The sequence below is a fragment of the Leptosomus discolor genome, chromosome 8 (assembly GCF_034619465.1).
Source record: "Leptosomus discolor isolate bLepDis1 chromosome 8, bLepDis1.hap2, whole genome shotgun sequence".
NCBI classification, from domain to species: Eukaryota; Metazoa; Chordata; class Aves; order Leptosomiformes; family Leptosomidae; genus Leptosomus; species Leptosomus discolor.
Genome location: NC_141398.1, coordinates 4178867 through 4206228, shown reverse-complemented (window position 1 = coordinate 4206228; position 27362 = coordinate 4178867). Strand labels below are relative to the sequence as shown.

Here is a 27362-nt window from a genome sequence, read left to right as displayed (position 1 = left end):
GTAATCAGGATCGACTCAGGGTTTAGATTTCCAAATTAGTCTGGAGGAGGATGTAAGATGAATGTTTTCTGCTAGGGGTCTTCTTGCTGTTGACCTGCTGGTCACCAGAGACCTGGTCTGTGATCCTGGGTCTCTTGGGGTGGTAAAACACAGGGGAAGTCTGCTGTGGATGGCTTTGAGGCTGGCTGATAGTTTGGCCATTAAACTTTGTGAGAATGACTGGCTGCTGCACTCCTGACCGTACTATGTGAAACACCTAATTTAGATGGACAATACATTGTGCAAGGCAAGGATGAAGTGCGAGAGGAGCTGGAGGCGGCTCATCTTCTTTGGAAGTAAAAAGCAAAGACAAATCCTTTATGGCTGTTGAGGGTGAGCTCTTGAAGACTAACTTCAGTCCCTTCCAGCCACAACTATCCAGGTGGTTTGAGGGCAGGGGGTTTATAACAAGGCTAAAGCCTGGTTTGCCTGATTGATTTTACACTTCAAAAATTCTTGTACGTGGTCTCCTACACACTTACAGTTAGGTAAGGGCAACTGACTTTTGTCTGAAAGTCTTCTGTCTAATTTTAGTGTAATTTAAACAAAGAGAAATTCCTTTCTGTGGAAGCCCTGCAAGCATAATGGCAACGTGCTTCTCCCTCTGTGTCTGCCCAGAAGTCACTGGTTTTATGCGAACTTCCAGTAATCCAAATCCCAAATTTATAGCCATTCATCTATAAAAGTTTTCTTGTCTAATTATTACAAGACTATACATACAGCTTCATTAAAACTATAGCAAAGAGCAAGCAAGGAAGGTCCTAAATGATGCCTATAGAGAAAGAAAGATGTACAGCAGTACCAGAGAGAAAGGCAGGGGCTGGAGTTCCTGTTCCAACAAAATTACTTCTTCAGTGCTGAAAGAAGCTGTCATTTTCACTAAATTTTCACCTCAGCAAAAAAAGACTTGTAGAAAATGCTTGGAAAGGTGTCCCTAATGTAGAAGAAAGAGGTTTATGGGTGAGCAGAAGAGCGGACAGGCAGCTCACAGCAGCCGTGCAGCAGCAGGTTGGAAACTGGAGGCTCAAATGGTTAGAGAGAGAAGTTGTGGGAGTAATAACGGCAGCAGATGGATAATGCCAGCGGTTCACAAACTCATGCTGGTGTGTGGCTGAATTATCCTCGATCCCCCAAACAAACCAAACCATGGAAACTCCTCCAGCTGATGGAGAATTTAGATAAACTTCAGTGTCATAAATCACTGTAGCCTTGTGGATACATAACACACACCTGGAAATCAAAGGTGTTTTCTTAGGAATAGAATAGAATAGTCTAGAACAGGACGATTTCAGTTGGAAGGGACCTTCATCTAGTCCAGCTGCCTGACCACTTCGGGGCTGACTGAAAGTTAAAGCATGTTGTTAAGGGCATCATCCAAATGCCTCCAGCCATCGGCTGTTGCTGGAGGAGAAGAGACAGAAAGCAGATCTGGGATTTGGGTCGGTTTGCCGTACGTCCACCTTTCTTGCAAAGTTTCCCCTTCCCCACCCGCCCCCAAGTCCCTGATGGTTCAATAGAAGGTGATGAATTATCCTCCTTTGCTGGGTGCTATTTCAAGTTTCCTTCCTCACTCAGAGCCATCAGGAGGAGCTCTGCCTCTCCGCTTCCTGATGGGCTCCCTTTTGCATTGTTTTCCCAGCTGCTCCCATCCCCTGGCATTTAGTGTCAGCTGGGGATGCTGCAGAGTAGCTGGGAAGGAAAACAGAGCTGAAGGACTACAGTGGTCATTAAGAAAAATAACAGCTTGGGGAGTGCAGGCTGAAAAAAATGTAATTATGAAGCTGTTTGCTATTCAAGCGGAGACAACTTGCAGTGCTGATAACATTATTTACCACTTGCACAGCACTCCAGACACAGTCACTAATTAATCCTTGTGACACATCTGGAAGTTATGCCAGTGTACTACTGCCCTCCTCCCACTTTTACTGTGCAAGGAAGCAGAGACGTTAAGAGCCCAAACAAGAAGTAAAGGTCAAAGCGAGCTCTAAAGCAGGGAGATGCTCCGTCCCAGCTCACTGCTTGCATCCTGAAGGGCACGTTTCTTCTGTAGGACGGTGGAGATCTCTGCAAAGGGCATCCTTTACCCCACCCACTACGACCATGAGCCTGCACAACATAAATCATGTGAAAAAGGGAAAAATGGCTCAATGTAGTTGGACAAACTCACTGTACAAGGGTAGCAGACACCTTTGTTTAACCCAGCGATGTCCATCCCTCGGGGAGCAGGGCAGGTGGCTGCTCTCAGCCTCCCAGGGCAGAGCTGCCCCGGGGTTTTCTGCCACCGGGGCAGACTGCTCTGCCCGCTGGAGAGGAGACCTTTTTGTCCCTCCACAGCTGTGAGAACCAAAACCAGACTGCTGGCAAAGGGGAACAAGGCAACGTGTCATCTTGTCACTCAGGGTAATACTATTTGAGCGGAAGTACTGCCAAAAATAGGCAAGAAAACCAGGGGAGAAAACACAAACCACTTGGGAGCCTGTTTGAGCACCCTGGCAGTCAGCGAGCCCTGCCTTCCAGAATTAGCCTCTTCTATTTCATAGAGGGAGCTGGTTCTTTCTTCATTCAATTTGTGTTAAGCTTTTTCTTCTAATGGCAGACCCTAGCCAGCAGAAGCAAAGGAGATGCAACCTAGACGAGGGTGCTGGTTTAAGCTGGAGTCATCTGAGCAGCGGCTCTTAGCCATCACTGAAACTGTTCGTGATTTCTCGAAGCAGAACAGCTCATTCCTAGAACACCCTCGTTTCACACATCCCTGACACAGCAGAAGAGAGTTCACATGGGTACCAGCAAGGCCACAAAAGCTGCTGTAACACACCAGATCTTCAAGAGCTTGTGTGAGGGATGTGCATGGGCAGCTAAGGGCTGGAAGTTTCCTCTCGGCCTCTCACCGGTAGGAAGCTGCCTGCAGCGTGAGACCCCTGGCTGAACCCCGGGTTTATCAGCAGCTACAGCTCGCTCCAGAGAGCCCTGCTTGGAGGTCCCTCGCCTCAGCGACCTGCTGCAGCGTTGAGCTCTGCAGCCTCATTTGAAGCTTCTCCTTCAACACCTCGTGTCTGCTACCACGGGGTTCATTTGAGTGAGCTTTGCTGCTGCTTCGATACCCCTAGACTGGCAGCTCCCAATTTCATCTTTTGTTCCTGGGTAAACGATCATAGCCTCTTCCATTTCTTTTCAAATCAGTTTTTCTGTGTCCTTAATGATGCTTAGCGCTTATTGTTGAATACTTTTCGATTTGCTTTAAAGTCTTTTTATATGCCTATCCGTTTGTCTGACCACACATGCTCTAGAAAGACATTTCTGCAGAAGCTGCCAGTATTTCAATCCAAATTTACTTGCAAGTTAAACAAAAACATGCTTGAAAAATTATTCACAACTTCTATTTTTTATTGTAGACCCAAGAATCCAATTGGCTGGTAAGTATAATTCTGATTTGACACTTGATACTCATGAATTTATGCCTTTTATCAGCCACCTTGTCCCTCTTCGTTAATGACTTTTTGCTTAAACATCTCTAGTTTTTGGCACGCTCTCTCCTTCCATTTGGAAGAGGCTTACTCCTCTTCTCTTCCTAGTTGGGCACACGCTGCATAGTGAAAATATTAAGCCTGTTATTAGAATATTTCTGTCTGTACTTCTGAGTGGCAGGGCCTCTCCTTCACTGATGGTGACTGTCAAAGGCAATGTATGACCCAGAGCTAAGGAAACCAGCCCCTGTAAAGTGTAGTGCAACTTGTGGTAGAACTGAGATGCAGAGAGTGAGAGAGGGGACATGCTGCCAAAAATAGGGAAGGAAACAAGGGGAGAAACCCAGAGACCCTCGAGAGCCAGATCTTGACCCTACGAGAAACAGAACTGACTCCTGTTTGGCTTCTAGCCATTTTCAACAATAGAAGACATACGTTTTCTTCCTAAGCACCATTCAAAAGTAATGACAGCATATTGGTTAAAAAAATCAACCTTGGGACGAAACCGGCCATATTAACAAAACTAATCAGCACTCACTGGAATAAATTGACCCTGTCATCCTCCCCCTCGCCCTGCCAGACCGTGTGCTGCTGCTTTTTCATTTGTTTCTACTCAACGGCAGCAAATGACTTTCTCTCCACGCTGCCACCAGCCCCTTCAGCCAGTGCTGGTGGCAGCCTCACCGTGACAGCAGCTGTTGGACCGAAAACCACCGATCGGACTTCCCAGGTGATCACACTTGTTGTCACACCTGCTTAAATGCCACCTGGCCACCAAGAGAACAGCTCTTTACCTGGGGGATGGCTAAGGGAGCTCGGACTCGATGCACAACGAACAGTACTTACTTCTGGCCCCAGTTTCTCCAGGAGGTGGTGAAAAAAATCATCGAGCTCCTTCCCTTCTATGTAACCGTTGTCTAAATAAAAGTCAAATATGTCCAAGGTCAGGGGGCACTGCCTGAGTTCGGGGAGCCATGTCATGGGCTGCGTGCAGGGAGCCCGTGGCTGCGTGGTGGGGGTCTCAGCTGGGGGCCTCGCCTGCCCCTTCGGGGGGTTTTCTATTCGGTTGGATTAGTTCACGCCTATGGGGGTGCTGGGCGCAGCGTTGCGGAGCTCCCTGGGGGGGGGTTTCCTTCCAGAAAACTTTTCAGGAAAAAAACCCCAACCCACCAACTGGGACCACAAGAGGGAACGGGGAGGTGATGAAGAGGCAAAAAAAACTGTGAAAAGGGGGATTTTCAGACCCGCTATCAGGGCATGAGGAGGGGGAAGGGGGGGGGCTCTGGACCACCTGCAGGACCCCGTGGTGGGTTGAAGCACCCACTCGTGCAGGCACCCACCCACGCGCCCAACAGCCCGGGCACCCCACCCCGCACCCAGACAGGCACCCACCCCCTCACGCAGCACCCACCCTCCTGGGCACCCTCGAAGCGGCACCCACCCAGGCGGCCACCCCCCCTCCCCACGCGTGTCCCCGTGTCCCCCTCCCCTTTGTCCCCCTTGTCCCCCACTTGCCGTCGGCGTCGAAGCGTCGCCAGGCGCCGAGGAAGGCGGCGGCGTCCGGGCGACCCGCGGTGCCGCTCTCCATGGTGCTGCCGCCGGCGCCTGCCCCGCGCAGCCCCCGCGCAGCCCCTGCGTAGTCTCCGCGCAGCCCCGCGCAGCTCCTCGCAGCCCCCGCGCAGCCCCGCGCAGCCCCGCGCAGCCCCCGCGCAGCTCCTCTCAGCCCCCGCGCAGCCCCGCGCAGCACCCGCGCAGCCCCTCTCAACCCCTTTCAGCCCCCGCGCAGCCTCCGCGAAGCCCCGCGCAGCCCCCGCGCAGCCCCCGTGCAGCCCTGAGCAGCCCCCGCGCAGCCCCCTCTCAACCCCCTCTCAGCCCCCGCGCAGCCCCTCTCAGCCCCCTCTCAGCCCCCGCGCAGCCCCCGCGCAGCCCCTCTCAGCCCCTCTCAGCCCCCGCGCAGCCCCCGCGCAGCCCCTCTCAGCCCCCTCTCAGCCCCCGCGCAGCCCCCGCGCAGCCCCTCTCAGCCCCTCTCAGCCCCCGCGCAGCCCCGCGCAGGCTGTGCCCGCGTCCCACCGGCGGCCCCGGCTTTGAAGGCGGCGGCTCCGCCCCGGGGGCGGCCCGGTGGGGGGGGGGGGGGGGGGGGGGCGAGGGGGCAGGGAGCAAGGCCCGGGTCTAAAGGAGGGTGCGCTCGGGCAGGGGTTTCGGCAGGCCGGCCCTCAGCACCCCCGGGTGGGCTGGAGCCACTGCCGCCCCCGCAGGCAGCGCTTCGGGGGAGCCCTGCACCCCTCAGCCCCCAACCCTTAAGGTTCCAAAAGTCCCCAAACGATGGGAGAAGCGCTGGAGGGAACCGCAGGAATTCAGAGAAGTAGTAGCGTTTGCGGCGGGGGAAGGAGAAAAAAAGTAGTTTGCTAAAACTTGTCAACTCATCCTCGGTTTACGACACAAAGCAGCGGCAGGCGGGGACCCCACCAGCCATCGGGAGGGGGTCCCTGGCAGGAGTGAAGGGCCACAGAAAGAAGACGGATGGAAATCTACACCCTCTCCCTCCTGTAATGCTCATCACGAGAAGAAACCTGGGGGTTGGAGGTCTCAGTGCTGATAATGGCTGATATTGGTATTCTGGGGAGAGCTTACAGCAGCCTTCCAGTGCCGAAAGGGGGCTACAGGAAAGGTGGGGAGGGACTCTTGATCAGGGAGGGCAGTGATGGGACGAGGGGTGATGGTTTCACACTGAAAGAGGGGAGATTGAGGTGAGATCTTGGGAAGAAATTCTTCCCTGTGAGGGCGGTGAGGCCCTGGCACAGGCTGCCCAGAGGAGCTGTGGCTGCCCCCTCCCTGGCAGTGCTCAAGGCCAGGCTGGATGGGGCTGGGAGCGACCTGGTCTGGTGGGAGGTGTCCCTGCCCATGGCAGGGGGTTGGGACTAGATGGTCTTTAAGGTCCCTTCCAACCCAAACCATTCCATGATCCTATGATGACGAGGACAACCATCCCACAGATGTTCCCATCCACAGATTCCCACCAACATCAGATTTTTCCAGCCTTCCCCCTGCCACGCTCCAAACTGGGAGGCATCAGCCTTCTGTCCTCTGCTCCGTTTTGGACCAGCAATGGGGAATCCCTTGAGTGCTACAAGGGAGCAGCCAACCCCTTCCCACCAGGATGGTGCTGGAAAGGAGGGGCCAGGACTCAAGCCATCAGATCTAAGAGGAGATTTCCCAAAGGAAAAGCCGACGTTTTCCCCAGCCACATGCTGCTTGATGCTAGCCAACCAGGGGCTAGTTTTCTGCTAGAATTTAATGTTGTCCAAATAAAGTGGGGGCTGTAGAGCCTCCGCAGGCTCTCCTCTACCCACCGTTGGGTGTTACCCACCTACACAAGCAGGAATGGAAGGAGGCACCCCTGGAGTGATGCTGAGCAGAGATTAGAGAGTTAACTTTACTGCTCCATTCAGCGAAACCAAATTGGATTTCCCAGGCTAGCAGCCCCTCTCCTGCCTTCTCTGGCTGGTATCAATCTAATTAAAATGCTTGCTCTCCCACGCAGCTTTTCTTCTCTTCAGTTCAACTTACTGGAAAAGCAGAAAAAAACAGGCTCTGAAGGGTCGGGGCTGGGGTCAGCTGGCAGAGCTCGTTGGGAATTGCCAAAGTGGCACCAGCCCAGTGGTGATGGAGAGAAGACTGAGCCACAGGGCTTGGAAAGGACCATGGCAGCATCTCCACTCTCCCACAAAGGCTTCTCAAACGTGGGCGCTCGAAACCCGCATCTAATAAAGCCCCAGGACAGCTGACGTAGGGGTGTCCAAGCCAGAGTGGCTTTCATGTCGGGGAGAGACTCTTCTGACCTCAGCAGGAGCCTCTTCAGTTGGCTGCGGGATACGGCATAAGAAATTGAGTCTTGCGACTGCACAGCCCTTGTAAAGACCCTTCCAAAAAAATGCATTTCCCCCCTCATCTGATGCACAGAGACTCACAGTTCGCTATCTCTCTTTTTGAAGCCCAGCTGTGGCGAGGCGAAGGGACTGGCCACAGGCTGCCCAGGACAGGGCAAGGGCCACGGTCCCCGTTCCCACCCAGGCCAGCGCCTCATCCCAAGGACCAGCTTGTCCCCGGCTCCGTGCTGACGGAGAACCGGCAGCTCTGTCCTGAACACAGAGTCACTTGTGTTTAAGAGATTTCATTTCAGCTGGCAGAGGCTGAAGCTGATCCTCTTCCTCCAAGCCTCACGCCAGAGGCAGGAGCTCTGCGCTCACTCGGCACTGGCCTCTCCTCACCAGCTGGGATTCCCCCTCCCCACGGGTGACCCCGGAGCCTCTGGCATGTCTCGCGTCCCCAAGGGCTGCTTGGATGCGGCTGCCACCCCAGGCTGCTTTCTAGGGCCTTGCCACCAGCTTTCACACCTCTTGACCTGTCTCCCTGCCCCTGCAGCTCGCCGTGAGACCTCACTTCTGCGTCTCTTCGCCTGGTTCACATCACTGCTCCCGGGTCCCCGAACACCCAAACCCCGCCGGGGAGCTCCCAACAGCACATGGCACGTGGCTCCACGTCCTTTGCCAGGAGCCCCCGCCGAAGCTGGCACCGCTTCGCTCCCCCTCTCAGAGCCTCCGAAGGACAACCCAGGAGCGTTTCAGCAATTCTCAAAATAACCCCAAATAAATAAATAGCCAAAGTAAACGACTAAAACAAACCACCGCCTCCGAGATGAATTACTGCCTTCAACACCCCACGGCCCTTCTGCCCTTGTTACAGCCCAGCCATGTGCCAGGATGAGGAGCAGCCTGTGAGGACAAGCCTGTGTCCCAGTGCCTTCACCCGAGGTGCTCCAGACAGTTTTAACCCCATTTCTGTGACTCAAGGGATCAGGATGGCACATGGGAGGGGAGCATGAGATGGCAGGAGTCCCACTGCCAAATCCACTGAAGCCTCGACGCTGCTGGCAAATCCCAAAGGCTGGAAAACTGCCCTTCAGAACCAGGGAAATCTCAGTTTCACAAAGGGAAGAGAAAATTTCCACGTGCAATGACCAGAGAAGCGTTTTAAGGCGCCAGCTGTCGGCAGCGCCTGCTGAAGCGAGGCACAGTCGCGGCCCGAGGACCAAAAATGAGCATCCCCCTCTTGCCCCCCCGGGGAAGTCCCCCCAGCCAACGATGGGGTTGGAAACGTCGGACACTGGTGGAGGCTCTGGTGGAGAGTTTCTTGCTGTGGCACTGGCGAGATGCTCACGCTGGGAAGAGGGATGAGGGACTGCGGGACGATGGGCACAGCGATGAGAAGCTGGGAAGGTGCCTGCAGGTTTTCCTATGATCTCTGCTTTCCAGGCCTGATCAGCATGAGCCTGGCATTAAATGATAACCCCTGGTACTCACCCGCTGCTGTATTTGCTAGAGACCCTTCGGGCCACAGCTCCAGGAGAAGCCAAGGACACTGTTGCTACCTGAAAGCTCCCCCCAGAGCACAGTATAACCTCCAGAGGTGGGATTCGGGCACAGCTCACCCAGCATCAGCATCCCTGAGTGCGGGGAAAGCAGCACAGTGCTCTCATGACCACCAGAAAGCAGCATTTCAAACCGGGCCAGAGCTTTCGGGTATTTTCTTAGAAAATGTTTCTCAGTAGCTTTTTTTTTTCTATGCATCAGGAGAGAGAAATCATCTCCACACTAAGCAATTAATAAGCACGTCTCAGACAGGGAGGTGCTCCCACTACGTACATCATGGGTGAAAATTCAACGGCAAACCCTGGCAACCAGCTTTAGGAGCAGAAAAGGGCAGGGCAGCTCCCTCCAAGAGAGCTTCCCATCCCTTTTTCCCCCCAAGGCTGGGCCAGGTAGGCGCAGCTCTGACCAGGGATGCTGGTGGCCTCTTCCAGGGCAGCATTTCTAACCGGGTGAGCTGGGTTCTTCGCTCCAATTTAGTCGTACAGTACCTGGCCGTGCGTGCATGCAGGGATGTAGAGGACCTCGCCGTCACCCTAGATGCTGCCACCCCCTCGCCATCACCTCCGAACACAGCGAATGCCACACGCCGCTGCCCCAGAGCAGCCACGGCCCCAGGACCGAACCATCCTGGTGGCCATGACCCAACCATCATGGTGGCCAGGACCCAACCATCATGGTGGCCATGACCCAACCATCATGGTGGCCAGGACCCCAGCTGGACCCTGTGAGCCCTTTCCGAGCAGCCAGACCAGGCGGCACAGTGTTGCAGAGATGCCCTTGGCTGCAAGAAAGTGGCCAGCAGTGTGCTCGGGCACAAGCCACCTCTCCTCCCATACCAACCTCTGCTCCCACCAGCAGGGCTGGAGGCGCTCAGGCCGTGCCTGGTGTGGGACGGGGAGGAACGCAGAGCAACGGTGCTGCCCAAGGACGATATGGATGCCCTGGGAGAATAAGTAGGAGCATTTTTTTTCCAGTGGTAAGACGAGCTGGTTCAGGCTCCCAGGAGCTCCAGGGAATCTCTGCCATTGGCATCCAACCAAAGCAGCTGAACGTGGCTTCTGGGCTCTGCCCGGACCAGGCAAGGAGCACAGGGGACCCACCACAGAGCACCTGCAGGGAGGCAACAAGAGAAAGGAGGAGGGTTCCCCCAGCCACGCGTCGGCTTCAGAGGGCCAGCAGCTGGTGGAGAGGCAGCATCTCCCCCGGCCCCCAGAGCCGTGACCCCCCAAACCTCCCAATTAAAGCACTAGCACTCCCCTGAAGCCGTTTCTGCGCTGCTCAGCCCGCCCACCACACACTGGTGGCCAGAATAAAGACTGGAAAGGCTTTCTGTCACCAGTACGGAAAAACACTGCTGCCTCGTGAAAGCCTTGTACTCCAGCAGACAGCTGTTACAGCACTACAGCTTTTTCTTCTTGCGTTTATCAGCACCAACACAGTTTCTCTACAGCACCGCCGACATCCCTGTGTGGTTTAGCGATGCCAGGGTGACGGGCGCACGCTGTTGCTGTGATTTCTCACAGCGGGACCAGCACAGTGCCTCAGATGGCTGGTGAGGGGGACGCCAAGAACAAGTAAGAGAAATTCTCAGCAGTTGGAAGTTAAGTCCCTTTTCTTTTATTTTTTTTAATTAATACCATAAACCTTGCTGTTAATTTTCTTAAATCCACAAAACCAACAAATCAGGCAACGCTTCTTGATCCTTACACTTCTCAAGACAGTTGTCTTTTCCGGGTCCTATGGGAATAAAGATGGCAGCTTATATATGACTGGATTATTTCTCCTTTCTAACACAAGCATCTCAAGTTTTCCTTCGCCATTTGTCTTTCAAGCTCACTGATGCCCAATAAATCCAGAATATACTTATGTGCAAACAAAGAACTTTCCCTTACTGATTTTAGACGAGTGAAGGATTTCAAGACAGTGCCAACCTCAGGTATGAACCCCCAGCCTTCAGGGCCTCCTTCCCACAGCCCCGTAGCCTACTTTTTTGAGAGGAAAACCTCTACAAAGTGCTCCCAAAACGTTCTGGTGTAAAAGGCTACTGTTCCCCCACCTAGCAACCCTTTCTGCTGCAGTAGGAGAAGTGGCAACGGCAGGTACGGGAGCAGGGATCAGACAGAAGGTCATTTGACGTATCTGAGCATTTCTACCCAGGCAGGAAGCCACAGCAGGGCTGGGGAAACTGATTTTGGAAGAGAGTTACCAAAACAATGGGAATCAAACCAGAGGATTTGGATAGCGGGTGCTTCTGGCTCACGTGAGGGCGGCTTTGCTGAAGATCCCAAGGGAGGAGACTAGCAAAGAGGTCTTCTTTCAGCAGTTTTACAAGACGACGTGCACGTGTCCCTTTCAGCAGGAACATTTTACTCGGAGCAGAAGAAGATTACGTGGGTTTTGTCTTAAGCGCAGGCTTCGTCTCCCTGACACAGTGCCGTCGTTCACAGAGCAGACACTGCCAGACCACGAACGGTGCCGTAAAAACAAAGACCAGTATTCCAGTTGTAAAATCGTTTTTTATTGTTACAAATATACATATGAATAAAATCCCTTCAACCTGCAACGTAAGTGGGTAGCTGTGAAATTTGCACTCCCTCCTTCGAAAGCTGAAATGTTTTTACAGATGCCGGACTATTTGTCTCGTTTCATTTCCACGTTGAAAGGAAGCTAATATGCAGACAGAACTGAGGAAGGCCTCTAGAAAACACCAATATTAATAAAATTTCAATTGCCCTCATTCCAATCAACTATATACATTAATATACGAATGTGGAAGCATACCATGATTATATACGTCATCCAAACCCTCCTCTGTTGTGCTTTCTGACGGGACACAAATGGAAGCGTTGGAGCTTTATGTACAGTACGAGAACAGGAAGAAAGAAGCTCCCTAGGGGAGAATGTAAAAACCATACCCAAGCATTTTAATATATATAATCTATACAAATTATTTTATTAGTGTGCTCTCTGAATATAATTACAATGTGCAATTGCATACCGCAAGAATATATTTATAGGTAAGTCACGTGCAGATCTGACACATTTACATTCAGCAGTACAACACATTACCTGCTGTACAGTGTATTAGTGTAAGACAGTGTCCAGTTAAGTCGCTTCGCTGCCTAAACGCCCCAACGCAGGGCACTCCTCGTAGCTGCTTCAGAGAAATTCAAGTAGGATGCACGACAGAACCGCTGGCTCGAGCAAAGGCATGGGAAGGAGCGCCTGCGTTGTACAGGACAGAAGTTAAGGACCGGATCGATGCCAAGGGAGCGCGCTGGAAATCACGACTGGAAGATCGGGTTTTCCGCATGGAAATGGACCCGTGCTGAGAGAGCAGCTGGCGGGAAGGGCTGTTGATGGCTGTACCCTGATTGTTAGAAAAAGCTCCTGCGCCAACGAAGCACTCGTACTGATCGCTACACGAAAATAAAATCTTTGTCTGCTTCTTCGCCAGAGTCACTGGACTTGCTTCCCTGATGGCCGTCTTTACTTAAGGACCTCTGCTTCAGTTCCTGGAACTCGTGGGACTGCTGCCCAGGGCTTCTTTTTGCAGCTGTATAAAATGGAAATAGGTCTTACTGATGATCGTAGAAGAGCGAGGAAGAAAAACAGTGATAATACAAGAAGTCATTCACGCACACAGGACCTGCTCCTGCTCCCACTGGATTCATCTGCACAAGTGGGAGCAGCGTAGGTCCGTTAAAGCTTCCAGAAAAAGCTGAGAGAGGAGAGAGAGAGTCTGAGCAGGCTTTACTCCCCTGCTGGGTGGCAAACTTGAACTATGAAACTCAGCACGTCACCGCGACACAGACAGACATTACAGTTAGAAACGGCCTGGAGGCTTTCTTCTCATCTCACCGCTTCCAAACCAGAGCAGCATTTTGCTTTTGCAGCCGGGCTGGATCTCAGACGATGCGCTCTCGACCGCTCAGGTGGATCTCCTCGCTGGGGCAGCCCCCAGACCCGGGCATGTCCCAGGCAGGCCCGTCTCCCTGGCAGGACGCGTCTATATTCTCCCTTTTGACTCAGCAGCCTCCATCGGGACGGTCACCTTGGCATCCAAGTTACCTGAACTGCTGCCCCCTGCCCCACCAGCACGGCCAGGTGCTGACACCCTCCCTGCTCCCTGGTGGGGGGACATCCATGGCTTTGAGCCCACCCTGCACGTCTTCCAGCTGCGCCCACGGGCTCTGCAGCGGAGGAAGCAGCACGACATACCCTCTTCCCATCATCTAAACGCGAACGCTACCCGCTTTGTTCGCCCAGCACTCTAAAACCCCAGTAAGGCCAGGGTTTTCCCCAAATCTATAAGCTTTGAAATGAACTGGAAAGGAGGTTGTAAAACCTCGTTAAGATTTCTGATCTAATCGGTGGTCTGCAAGTGCTATGGTGACGACAGAGCTGTTACACCCATCCACGGGGGTGACCTTACGCCAGGACGGATAGCTGTGGGAATCTCATACTTCCCGTTAAAATGAACCTTTAAACACTTTAAGGCCCTTAAAGGTGACTTCGTGGCAAGTCACCTCACTTCACCCCCCCCCCCCAAAATCAGCCTCACCGCCCTGCCACCGGCACACAGCTCTGGCCAGAGCGGGGCCAGACAAGCAGCAGACCCATTTCTCCAGCCATTCTGAACCGTGCCGGGCTGTGTTAGGGTCTGCCAGGAACGTGGAAAATGCAGACAGGAGCCCCGAGGGAGGCGATGCTGCTGAGGCAGCCTCAGCCGGGATGCTCCCTGCACCCCTGGGGGGCCAGCACGGCTCCCCAGGCAGCGCTGGTGCATGCCAGCAGGCCGTGGAACGGGGGGACAGAAAGCTCTGGCCTGTTTTCCTTTGGCACAGACATCGTCCAGTCCTGGACCTCTGTCGTGATGGAAGCACAATGGACACGTCCAGCGTGTGCCTTGTGGAGACCCACCTCTGCACAGACGGCATGTTTGCCACCCAAATGGTTCTCCTGAGTCCAAAATACCTGTATTCCAGGCTGGTGCTGGCCAAAATACAAGAGGAAATGAGAGCCAGCAGCTACGTGCTCGCTACGAGCTTTGCAAGTTGGGAAAGAAAAGGAAAGGATTCTGAGAAAGGGTTTTAAAGCTATTGAGTGGAATTGGAGAGGATTAAGATACCTGAATTCTGTAAAAACATATTTAGGCATTTCCACCTTCCCAAACACCTCTGCTTTCCAAAGAAGCAGGTGCCTGGAAATACTTGAGTCATTCTTGTACCTCCTAGCAATTACACGGCCCTTGTTTGGCCTCCATCCGCTCTTCACACAAAACCCAGACGACGCCCTGCAGCAGCCATTTCAGTTTACGGCCTGATAAATCAAGACTGACGGTTTGCCCCCCAAAAATGCCTGAAAAATATATGTGGTGTTTAAGTCCACATACTACAAGCAGGCTCCTGCCCAAAGAGCTTACCCTTGCCCCGATGCAACCATACGCAGGCGACCTGCGTAGCTCTGCGGCAGCACCTCAGCTTTTGAAACTTACTTTATGAGAGAGGTACCTTAGAATGAACCAAGAGGTAATGATTGGTTAGGACAGGGAGGAGAGGTTCCAAGGTTGGGTGGGCTAAGTTTGATTTTACGATATGAAAAGGAAATTAGTTTTACACTTTTTGGGCTGAGGGTGTTACGGAAGGGAGACGTGATGTCTTATAACAGAAAACCTGTGGGTGAACGTCATTGCCTAAGTCCAATATGTCGTTAAAATACTTAAAAATAAAAGTAATTTGGAATCATTGTTTAAACAAACCAGTTAAGAGGTAAAGGGAAGCATGTAAACATGCACCATTCGAGAACAGGAGCTTTTATATCTTAAAACCACACAGATCAACCAATTTTTACAGCCTACTGACTGTGTTCACTGCAAGTCAAAGCTGCTCTTCAGGAAGCGCAGCTTAGGCGTGCAGCACAGTGCTGGGTTTGGGTTCTTTTGGCGGGTTTTCGTTTGCTTGCGCAGCTGAAAATGAGAGCACTATGTCCAAATAACGACTGACCCAGTTCTCAAATGGTTTTGCGAGTGAAGTGCTGAAACTGGCACTAACAACATTGAGGCTGGAACGTGTTTTGAACCGCTCCAGTGCGCGTCTTCAAAAGGACGGGTGTGGAAGCACCCCAAGCAGCCCCAGCAGCGTGCCAGCGTCACTGCAACGAGCCACCACGGCTGGCAGCGAGCCCTCTGCTGCAGAGGGGCTGCTCTACGGTACAGGTCACTGGTGCTGCCACGAAGGAACACCACACACACGTTTCTCCTCTGGAAATTCTTTCACGCCACGTAGCTTCCCATGGGGACAGAGAGCCGATCAGCATCCCGTGAGATTTCTGTGGTTCTCCTAACCCACGACAAACCCACGCCCTTCCGTGGTTTCCTCGCTATCGCCGCTCCTCAGCGATTGTTAGTGCCAGCTGTCGAGCACCGTCTCAAGGAAAAATGAAAACTTCTAACCAGACGTCGGCTGCGCCTTCCTCTGCCCAAGCACATTAGCTTCCTCTTCTGCACTGGTAGAACACTGCCCCGAAGTGGTTTTCACGCTGCCAGATGGCTTGGCACCGTCAGGAGCTGCATCCCTTTTTTGACAATCTCCTGTTTGCTCTAGCAGGGAAAAGGATTCATTTATACCCCTAAGCTGTTCTGCAGGCCCACGCACGGAAAGAGAAATAATTTCACTCATCCATCGCATTTAATCAACTGTTCAAAGAGCAGTAATCAATATGCCAGACGCTTAAATTTAGCCCAGGGACTCGCAAAGGTCGGTAACTGCAGCCCGATCTTACAGGTACGCTGTGGAAAAAGGTGTATTTTGAGACTGTCCCACAAAGTGCACTTAAACTCATCCACACAAAGCGATTTGATAATCAAGTATCATCGAATTTGCAGCTTTCTTTAGCAGGAGATATTATTTTGTTCACGAACTTGCGCAGATTTGCAGTGCTTTACCAGTTGCAGAAATAAATTGAGCAAGCTAGCCTGAAAGGCGGCAGAAAGCAAGGACAGAGGAACGACGGAGTGAGGAAGCAGAACAGTAATAAAGAAAAAGGAAAACCTGAAAAAGAATAAAAAAATAAAAGAAACAGAATTTACTCTTTCCCAAAAAGTTTTAGGCAAAGCATAGCAGCTCTTTAGGGACCTGGAAACCCAATTTTGGCCGTTCTAAACTATTATTGATAAATTAGTACAGCGCAACGCGGTGGCAACTAGAAGACCCCGTGTTTGGCCAAGCTGTCTGTGGAGGTCTGCTTAAGGGAGCACCGAGTGAGGAAAGGACAGTGTCTGACCCCTTTTGCGTGAGGGTTTGCACACAGCAAACCCATTTTAAAAATAAATGTGTTTATTTTCGCGTTTATTCTCACTTGACAACACAAACTGCACAACCTTGTCAAACCTCTGCTGGGTTCGGGGCTGCTGTAACGCCAACGGGTTGTTGTCAGGATCCCACATTCCCTGCTTCTCCAATCTGTCCCCTCCCATGACCGGGAGATGGAGAGGGCACGTAGCCCAGCAACGGTGAGGTTAACCACGTCTTCACAACCCAGCGCTGCGTACCTCCCTTGACTTGTCTGCCCCCGTCCTACACTACGAAAAACTGCTGGCAGAGTGTGAGAGGGAACCCCTTTGCCTCACAGCCTGAGTGACGGGAATTTCTTTGGGTGCCTTTCTTGAGGAGAGCCCCGGGAAGGAAGAGGTCTCCCCCCCCTGATTTCAAACGCTGTCATTTGGGCCAGCTAACACCCCGCTGTGACTACTTCTCCACACGTCCTACGCCATCAGAGGAAGCCTTAGCTCACCCGAGAGCCAACTGCGGGCAAGGAAATGCATCAGCAAAAGTAGAAATCAGCGCCCACAGAGCAGCAAAGACACGGCAGCAGCCCACTGCTGGGCGCAAAAGGTACCGAGCCCTGCCCTGGCACAGAGACTCACTGCCCGAGGAGGAGGAGAACTCAATCCCGTGCAGTGAGCCCACGGAAAGGAGGAGCACAAAGAGAGCGACAGGCTGGCTGCAAGGAACGAAGTCGTGGCTGCTCCCCTGGAAATGGGCTGATCCAGAGAGCTGCACTTCCCGTGGCTGTGTGGGACCGATACCAACCGGCACCTCGATTCAGACCGAACTAAACCATAACACGCACAGCACGAGAGTCCCTTAATTGTTCAGCCACGTGATTAATACCAAGGGATTCATCTTTCACTTGGTTTGATCGAAGGAAGAAAACACAGAGCACCAACCCAGGAGCGGAGGTGATGAGGAGCGACCAGGCACACTTCCCTCGCTCTTTTTTTTCCTCCAAATCAATAACCCTCTTCCCTTCCAAATGAAAACAAATCAGGGGACAATGACAGACCCAAGTTCTAGCGGGAGACAAGCATGCTGGAACAACACTCCTACCTTCTTGAGACAGTGATCTGACTGAGGGGCTGCTCTGACCATCCTTTTCTTTATCAGAAGGAACTTTCTTCAGCACAGGTGGAAGCAGGGCAACTTTTGGGGAACTGGGGCCGGAGGGAGACTCCGGAGCATCCTCTGTGGAGTACCATGAACAAAAGGGTGAGAAGTTACATTGGTGCTGTAGCTCACCGAAGCCGATGGGCCAAACCTCGACACAACACACGAACAAGAAACAACTTGAATCTGTGTCAGAGAAAGAGGGAAGCAGGGATCTCCGCTATGTCAAGAGAAGGCACGATGGCCCTCAGTCCAGGTGAAAGAATTTTAATAGCTGAAGCAAGGATCTTAATTTTAGCACTTCTAATGTGCACTGCTCTTGTAGCACTAACAGAAATCCGCTGGGACCAACTGTATTTCCTGCAAGGCACAAGTATGCGATTTGTAACGAACAGCTGAAAATCATTTTGGATGTATTTTTGCAAATATTTGTTCTATTTATGTTTTTGTTGTCCTGCAACACAATGAACCGGTCGACTGAGATGTCCTGTTTCCCAGCTGTAAGGCACGAAAGTGAACCAGGGAAACAAATTTCACAAATGGCCTACAGAACTCTCTGCTTCCAGGAATAAATTGCCGGTATACAATACGATAGCACCTGCGAAGACTTTCCAAATAGAAAACCCACTTTGTCTTCTAGACTGTGAGGAAATCTGGAACTTCAATTCAAACCCACAGTTTAAACCACCTGGGTATCTTGTTCCTCTAAGAGGCTGGATGTGCGTTACACGGAGCAAGCTGACGACCACCTTTACAGTCCTCACAGGGAACCCTTTTCAGTCTTGCACTAGACAGCCTGCGTTTGTGCAGCAGGGAAGAACAGCTACAACAGAGCACTTAAACTGCTTGTGTGTTTGCTCCCCAAGGAGTAAAGAGCGGCCTATGTACACAACAGAGGAACTAGGAAGACACACCAGTACTGACAGAAGGAGAGAGGAACTCGGAGCGTCACCTGTACTGCAGATTTGTACAATGAGTTAATTCAGCTGCGTGCTGGAAATTAATAGGAATTTATCTCGCTACTGAGGAGCCACCTCAAAGGAGTCAATCCTTCTACTTCCAGCAGCAGAAAGCGATGACCTTCCAAATGCAACTTGATCTGAACAGATAAACCAGTTCTTGGACCTCCTCCAGGCTTTTGATGTGCCTGTGAGGCCAGTTGCTTTGGGAAGCTCGGTACCAACATACGGATGAGCACAGTGCTTGGCAAACACAGCCATGTATTTCTGAACTAAAGCTGTTCCGTGCTTTATTGAGGAGCCAGTTTCAGTCTTTGCTGATTTGTGGACATCCAAGCTGCGTTCCTTTGCCCTCAGATTACTTAGCAAAAATTTGCTACCGTTACTTTGGCCACACCACTGGAAACGACGGCGGGAGCAAGAGGGTAAGTGGGATTATTGCTTGGCTGCTTCACCACGTTGCCTGGGTGTGCAGGTTCCTACAAGTACTAGGATAGAAGTTAGACTGCAACAGACAGCGCTGCCTTTACTGTCACCCGAGGAGCTGGCGAGTAAATACTAATTACTCTCTGCGTTAAACCCACAGTATGCTCTCTCTGCATGAAACAGGAGCTGGCAGAAACAGACAGCTCAGGTCTTCCTGATAAGCAAGATTTTGAGATAACACACTGCCTACTTTAGAGATTAAGCATCACCAAATAAGCCACGCTTTCCTGTTGTATTCATCTTCGTGAGCATCTTACCCGACACCTCTCACTTTTACGACCATTTCTAAAATGGCCATTAAAAGAAATTTAAAGCCATCTAAAACCTGAAGGTGATTCTGTACCCACTGGAGTGCAGAGACTAAGTAATTACACATCAAAGGCAGGGAGGAGGCTGTAATATCCCTCTGCCTCCTCATCCTCACCAGAAATGACATCTTTCTAAGGTCAACAGTGAGCATGGGAAAAGCCTAGAAGTCTGCAAGCTCTTACAGAGGCTATGCTCACATTTTTCAGTCAGTAGCAATTAATAAGCTATTAATTAATTTGCCATAGCTACTGGGGCAGTCAGTAACTAGCCTTTAATTCCCCTCAACCGCAGTGGCTGTGCTTTGGGAAGAGGGGGTTGTGACACTGCCCTATTAACTAGCAGCCAGAGAAACGTCTGGGAGATCTGCTGAAATATTTCCCGCTATTGGAAACCTCGAGGCAATATCTGGGCGGGAGGTGAGGACCGAGCAGAAGTTAATAGTCATTCAACCGGCAGTCCTGAAGGGTTATAAAAGCACAATTGTTTCCAGTCAAAAGCAACAAGGAAAGAAACAAAGGCAAAATAAGGAAAAAGAGAGTGAGGGAGAGTCAGTTTGTGCACATTATGAAAAATAACAGGCATTTGCTTAAGGGGCTAAGAGCAGCCTGCCAGAAAACCCCCAGGACTTTGGCATTTAGAGCCAGGTGTTTAGAGAAAATACAGGGTTTTATGTCAGTGCTGCTACAACAGGGCTTTGATGCTGAAGCAGCTTTCTATGCTCACCTCTTCCGTGAAAGCAGGCTAACTCAAAACCTGCTGCTGCTGCTACGGCAGATCACAGATTGAACCATGTTAATAACTTTATTTGAATCAGGGCAGAAGGAGGTGGAAAAGAAGGATGGGAGTCAAGAAGAAGGGACTGAAGAACCTGTCCCTCTACATCTAACTTCTGTTCAGGATGTGGCCACGGGTGTCTCCTCCACAGCCCACACAAACACCACTCAGAAGCACCCAGCTGAGGATAACGGATGCCCAGAAGAGCTCCTCACCAGTACGAGAGGCAGAGCGTGGTTTCTGTGGCACTGTGGGTCGTCCTGCCAGGCTAGGCTTTGCCGACTGCAGCGGAGGTTTCGGGCTGGTCGGTGTATTGGAAGAACTTCTTGCCTTTGCACCTGCTTCTGCCTTTGGTTCAGCTTTTGAATTTTTTTCTGATGACGCTGAGACGGAGTCGCCTTTATTCGAGGCAAATCGACTCTCTGGAAGGGTCTGCTGGAGTTTAGGCACTAAAATAAAGAGACACAAGAAATAAAGTCTCCTGCAACACAGATGGCTCCATGCACAGATACGCTTGTGTGGAAAACACCACCATTAGCTCATGTATCACTGCTGCACTGCTCTGAAATGTCAGGACCCCTAGCACTTCATTCAAAAATCACTGCAAGAAAAGCATCTAAACCCGCTAGTTCTTACACATGCTAAGCTTCCTAATTCAATTGCCTCAGAGGTGATGGCATCTCCCCCTTTTTAATGTATTTGGGTCGATGGCGGGCTGGACCTTATTTTTCCTTCATATTTCTGGGAGCAGATGGTACAGCCTACCTGCTGAGAAAGCAGCGATGGATCAGTGGAAAAGGCAGCCTTTGGCTGTTTTGTGCCTCTGCAGACAAAAGGTTGGGTATCCAAGATCAACAGAGAAATCCTGGCCCAGAAAATAAATCCCAAATGTGCGATCAGCAGGCTACAGCTTTTTATTTGTTGCTCTTAGCAAGCTCTAGAGGAGATTTTGAAACTTAGCCGAGAGCAAAGTATTCTTTATATAATATTTCGATTTATCTAGTGACGCTGTGTATGGATTACAGTTTCCACACATTAGCAAGTTTATCAACCTATTACTTATCCCAAACAAAGACCAAGGTATTTACAGATAAAGCTACACTGACTTCCAAGCAAAAAAAATATCTAGCTGTGCAAGCTGGTAGAAAGCCTGCCAGACTCTAGGTTGGAAACAAGCAAAAATCCCTGCCCCACTTTCCTACTCTGCAGCCTCCAGAAGGTTGAAGGCTTATATGCAAGCAAGTATAAGGATAATCTCAGAACTTGCATGGTAGCTTGGGACTTTCAACCGTTGTCACATCGTTATTCTCCGAAGGGCATTACAGACTAAGTGACACGCAGACTGGTAGCCTTGGTCCTTGGTCAAGCCAAGTATGTGCTCACAGATGCTGACTTGACCTACCTACCTGCTATTCCCATCCAGAAATCCCACTCGTTACAGAAGTGCTGAGCACAGACGTTTCGATGGCAGTGGGAGGGAGGGGAGTGTTGACAGAGTTTGTTGCAGGCCAATCTCCAATCAGTTTTTCCAGCTTATGTAGCTGTTTTTCAGCCCAGCTGGAGTTCAGCTCCACCAAACGGAGAGGTGGTGTCTGCGCGCATGCACGTGGAACAGCAGGACACCTTCTCCACCTCTGTGTGCAGGCACACAAAAAAGCAGGCAACATCCAGACATGAGAAGCAAGGAGCAAAAGCCCCCTTATTCTCCTCCTGCGTCACTACCGATAGTTTTCCTGTAGCAACATCCAGCAATTTTCCATTCAGTCTCTTGCCTTCCTAACCTCAGGCCTGCTAACATTACTAGAACCCAGTAAGTTAAAATAAATTAACCCAAAACAAAGACAAACTGTAGTTGCAACAGCGAAGAGCAGCCTTGGGGAGCTCTCAAGCAAGAGTAGTAAAGAAAGAACTGACAGCTGGAGGCCAAAAGGAGGAAGGGGCACGCACAGTGTAGTGAGGTGGGGGTGAAATGTGTCGTACAGAGAGACAAGGACCAGAGAAAAATTGGGGTCAGACACCCCCAGCTACTCTAAGGCCCCAAGCACAGACTATTCTTGCCCCTCTGACTTCAGTTTGATGATTTCAGGAGGCCCATGTAGCACACAAGGCCCTCCTCAAAAGATAAGCAGGTTTTCAAAGCGCTGATCGATAAGAGTTCAGCACGCTCTGGCGATGCTCTTTTAAAACTAGCTTTAGAAAGGTACAAAACTTCAAAATCTATTTCTGAAGTGCTCACCGAAGATGGCCATATTTGGATTTTGACTCCAGCCTGTTTTTTTCAGCCTTGCTTCTGTAGGTTTTGGCAAGCCTACGTGCAGGATACCCACCACCGCTGCTGAGAAACCAGACCTGCTCTTCCCAGTTCAGCCCGCTCCTTTCGGTCCAGCGAATGCGGTACCCACAAACCACCAGGGCCGAATCCCTTTTGAACCCTTCCCTGCCCAGTCCCAAAATACGCCCAGAGACCAGAATTTCATCTCATCCTGAGATGAAACTGTAGGCACCGCCACGTCAGGGCCCAAGACTGCAGCTTGAGAAGGCCACAGCGGGACCAGGTGGAAGCACCGCAAGGCTGGACACCACTTTGTACACGAGGGAGAGTCGTTTTGTGCCTGTGTGCAGCGCCCAGGGGCCTCCAAAGCTTTGCAGACAGCCCTGGCTTCGGTCAGGCCGGGTAAACCCTGGGAAGAGCCCGCTGCCGTTGGCTATGAGATGTCTATTCCAACAGCTGAAAGCCAGGACTACTCGGGCTGGTATGGGCACAGGCTACTGTAAACCTTGTGGGTTGGTCAAATTTAGGTCATCAGATATAGTCAGGAGTTTCACTTCTTCGTGTGAAGAGGTTTTTGCTGGCTCCTGGGCTCGGCTTCACCTTTGCTGATCCCCCGCAGGCACGTGCACCAAAGTACTCCCCCTCCCGCGCAACGTGGACCGCAAGAGTCAAAGCTGAGCCGCCAGCTCGCCCCTAGAGCTGACTTGACGCGAAGTGCTGCCCAACGCAGCGCAAAAAGGGAGCTTGTCTCGAAACCTTTCCACGTAGTGCAAGCTCGCATTTTGCTGAAGCAACGGCAGGCACACAGTCTGGGGAGGGAAGTGAGATTTTTGAGGTTAGGCGTTTTGTACCAAGAGTTTACAGCAGGAAACTCGGACTGTACCTGTACCACCTCCATCCAGTCGTTCTGAGCTCATCGCCGTGTCAAAAGACTCTCTGGGAGTTGTGTCATTCCCAAGTTTCTGAAAGAGTGAGAAAAGCTCTCGTATTAATAATATGTCTGTAATTAATACAACTCAGTGGTTCTGTTTGGGGGGAAAAAAGCTTTAATTCGGAAGCCATAAGGCAGAGAAGACAGTGACAGTAATAAATGGCGGATTCTCTCTCCTTGTTTCTCTTTCAGGTCTTAGAGATCTAAGAAGGAAGAAAACGATGCTGATTTGCACCTAATACTGCCACAGGTCTAGCAAAGCTGCGATGACATTGTGGCTCCTAAGTGACAGGTCCCCTAACGTACTGGAGTTCAAACTGAAGGTGCTCGTTGGAAACAGCCTTCTCTGCAAAGACAGCTCCATATTTAAAAATTCCTTGGTTAGGTTTGAAACAAAAAGTCTTTTTCCAAAGATCTAGATTTTGAATACGACTGCTGAACAGATCTTACGCTCTCCCACATGCAAGAATGACTTCTGATTTTAGATAAACCTGCAGCTCCACAAGTAGCAGCACTCACATATTTACAGGATTCCTCTGAAAACAAACAGACCTTACTTACTGGAAGGCGTTTAAAGCTACCCACCACAAGCACTGCTGGATGCTCAGCACCTCTACAGAAAGAGGGTTTGTTTGCCTGCTGATATTCTGGCTAAGTCTTCTGTTCTCCAAAATAGCTTTCCTAACATGCTGGCCTCAAAAGAAAAGGTGTGAAGACTGCTGTCGTATCACAGATTTACCCTAAGGGACCTTCAAACCTGTGTATTCGCCGGGAGCAGCTTAGATACGCAGCCAACGTGCTTGTAAAAGACCCAGCCTCCTTTTACTGTCCTACCTGCTACCAAAGCTTAAGCAGAGGGATAACAAAAGGATTATTTTACCATAATAAAACTACAAATTTTTATTACTATAAGAAGAGGATACAAAAGTGTAGAGAAGAGTGCAGGATCTCCTACGACAGAAAGCTTTGTAAAGATAAGACTAGGCAAAAAAGTGATTTTTTTTTTTTAAACTAAGAAAGTGGGGATAGGCTTTTGCAGGCAGCTCCCATCTCGATTTGCTGTATCAAGACAGCGAGTGCGGCAAACGACTCGGATCATACGATGGGTGCATCTGGTCACACAGCCACACGTGTAAGCCGTGTTGACACGTTCAGGACACGGCCACTACGGCTCCAGCCCCAACTCGGCGTGCCTCGTGCTGGGATCGGCCTGTCCCGGGGCGTTCAGGAACCCCCACCCCGTGCCACGCCAAACACGCCCGCTGCCCCGCGGCGCTGGCAGTCGGACGGACCGCCAGGGACAGCGCGGGGAGAGAAACCCGGCGACAGGAAGAGTAGGAAGGAAGAGTTTGGCTACAAGCAGCAGAAGCACATGCTAACTGTAGAAAAAAATGAGGGATTTAGAGTGAAATTAGTAGTTGAAATACAAACATAAAGGAACGACCTCTAAATAGCCACACTAGCCATGCGTCAGTCCCCTACAGTGGTAATTCCACACCGGCGTTTCAAGAGAGGCAGATTTCGGGGACCGATGCAGGAAACAGCGTGGCGGGCCGTAGAGATTTACTGATCGCTCATGGAGTCTCAGCTCCTAAAGCGAAGCCTCTCCTCAACACCACACAGGGAAGGACGGAGGTGCTGAGCGCCTGCCACTCCTGTGCAAGCCTGGCAGGGTGAGGCTGCCTCCCGACCACCGCGCTGAGGGCAGGAGCGCGCTTAGAGCAGCACACTGCGCGGAGGAGGATGCGATCAGATCGTCACTAAAACCTCCTGCACTGTAAAACTACGCCGGGATAGACAGAACTACCCACTCTAAGGGACCGTATTTCTACAGGTTTTAAGTATTAAAGCATCTGTACGTTAAAAACCACGTGTAGGCCAAACAATTCAGTGGGCACGCTAGAAATGCCACGACTTGCAGGGCCACAGTGTGAAGCTACGGTGCCCATACCGGCAAAACAAAGTCCCCTCCAACGCTGGCAGGAACATTACGCTTTGTACCACCGGGTGAAAACTCAGTTTTTATTCCGGCTTCTTGACTGACATTGATATTTGGGCTAAATTCTCACCTCTCCATCTCCTACAGCCACAGGTTTCTTTGTACGACTGTCTTGGCTATATATTTTTGAAGGGAATCCCGCTCTCCACCACCCGGATTTTTCTTGGAAAAGAAAACTTTTGAGAACTGAATTTACCAACAATTTCTTCCCGGAATGTGAATTCTTATTAACTTTCACGGAAATGCTCATTTTCCTATGCGAATATTGAAGATATACGCATGACACTTAGCTACAGTAAATGACTTAAGAGAGCTGTATGACAATATGAAAACTAATTTCACGATAACTCCTTCCTCCCTCCCTAGTTATGGGACTACTGGGGAAACAGGACCACGTACAGAGACAAGTACAAAGGCCAGTGCTGTCGTCATCTATTAGTGTAGTACTTGAAAATGCAGTTAGGCTTTTGGCTGTTTGGCTACCTACTGTACACACAGTACAAACTGCTGAGGGTCCGCAGACAACACCAAACACTCGCTGCAGGAATTTACTCTGAGCAGCTGTCCATCATGTCAGAGAAATGCAGGTGAATTTCTCATGTAGACAAACAAAGACCAGGCTCTGCTTTCACTAGGAATTCATGCAAGGTTGGGAAATACCGCAGAGTTGGGTGCCATCGAGAGGGAACAGAGAGGTTACAGACGATCTTGGTCTGCCCATAGGTCTTGCTCGAGGTATTTAAAAATTCAGCCTGTGAGCACTAGATGGAGCTAAAAGATTTTTACGCACGCCTAGAGGCAACACTGATCTGCAAATGCTCCTCTCTACCATTAATGCCAAGTCGCACGTTGTATTCTAAGCAAAAGACAACAAAAAAAGCATTTACCATCTTTCCATCTACCGCGCACCTGCTCATCACTTGTGTCTGTAACAAGGCTGCGGCAGGGTATGAATGAACGAGTAAATTCCTTCTGGCTTTGTTTTCACGTGAAATAGCTCAGAATATAAGCAGCCATCTGTACCTTAAAGGAAAATACAATTTTCTATCATCCTGGAATTCCGATAAAATTGAAGATGTTAGGGAAGCTGATGTCATACCCATCCTAAACAATGTAACAGCAGTGGGATGCTGTCTTCTGTAGCACAACCATCAGGATACTGTGTGATTTGAGCCTTCATGAATATCATGAATAAAAGTGCAAACCTAAATGATTCGATACTGCGATCTAGGATGAAGTACGTGAAAAATTCTTTCGAACAGCAGTTCAATTTTGTGTGGTCTGGGCAACATTAAGAATTGATAACTCAGTGCCCTGCTGCGTACAGATTCCTGTATCAATTCAGTTTTCTTGTCACTCTCTAAGAAAAAAAGAGACCTACTTTTGCATTCCACAAATATCAATTTTTTGCAAAATCTAACAAAAAAATAAGATCAATAACAATATATTCTTGAAAATTAAGCCTGAAATAAGAGGGGTAGCCTTTCCAACCAGCAAAAAAGTAACGGGTAGGAAAAAAATACTGGGAAAAGGCAACAACTCTTCTTTTTGATAGATGAAATGCAAGTTTTCCATCAATGCTACGAAAGCTCATCAATCAAAGAGGACTTTTAATCTCCCCACTTAAAAAAAATTTACACACGCTGATATTCGACCCCAGTCACATCGTTTCAGATCTGACTGACTTCAGGCAGCAAGGGTCAAGAACCTGAAGAGCACAAAGCACACACACACAATTTAAACTGTTGTAAAAATGTATATCATCTGGAGTAGCTTGGTATTTCATAAGGCAGAGCATAGCACTTGTTTAAAATCATTTTATTTGAAAACTTGGTGGTTTAGAAATCAGTGAGACTATTCACGGATGCTACTCGGGACCAACGAGAAAGGTGGGAACTGGTCATTTCTTTAGAAATGTCGTTTTTATGCTGAGGATCCCTTTAATGAGCCACGGGGTACTGTATTAATTTGAATCTGCTTATTACAAGACTCCAGTGTCTGCAGGAATGCTCCAGACATCATGGCAAGCACTGTAAGACTATGAGGAAAGGTAAAACTGAACTTTGGGTGCCTTGCTCGGCCACAGCAAGACAATTCCACAACGTGTTAAAGGAAGGAAAAGACAGCAAGGCTTGCAGACGAGCTGTGTCGTAAGGTAACACCTTCCAAAGGACAGGGGATAACGGTGGGGAATGGATAGCATCCGAGCACCCCGCACGCTGAAGAAGGAGAGAGCAGCAAAAAAAAAAAGGC

At 50.4% G+C, this 27362-nt stretch overlaps 2 protein-coding genes across 2 annotated transcripts in view; both read right to left on the bottom strand.

Annotated features, from left to right (window-relative positions):
- The window catches only part of SCGN (secretagogin, EF-hand calcium binding protein), a 28512-nt gene extending 23421 nt beyond the window's left edge, over positions 1-5091 (bottom strand). Inside the window, exons 1-2 of the mRNA XM_086469367.1 lie at positions 5019-5091; positions 4350-4420 (exon numbers count right to left, since the gene is read on the bottom strand). Coding sequence (XP_086325493.1) covers positions 4350-4420; positions 5019-5091 — 144 coding nt within the window. The remainder of the gene's footprint in view (positions 1-4349; positions 4421-5018) is intronic.
- Positions 5092-12273: 7182 nt separating this feature from the next.
- CARMIL1 (capping protein regulator and myosin 1 linker 1) overlaps positions 12274-27362 on the bottom strand; it is a 190579-nt gene continuing 175490 nt past the window's right edge. The window contains exons 35-37 of the mRNA XM_086469109.1: positions 20123-20290; positions 17323-17457; positions 12274-12488 (exon numbers count right to left, since the gene is read on the bottom strand). Of these exons, the coding sequence (XP_086325235.1) occupies positions 12352-12488; positions 17323-17457; positions 20123-20290 (440 nt within the window). The 3' untranslated portion in view covers positions 12274-12351. The remainder of the gene's footprint in view (positions 12489-17322; positions 17458-20122; positions 20291-27362) is intronic.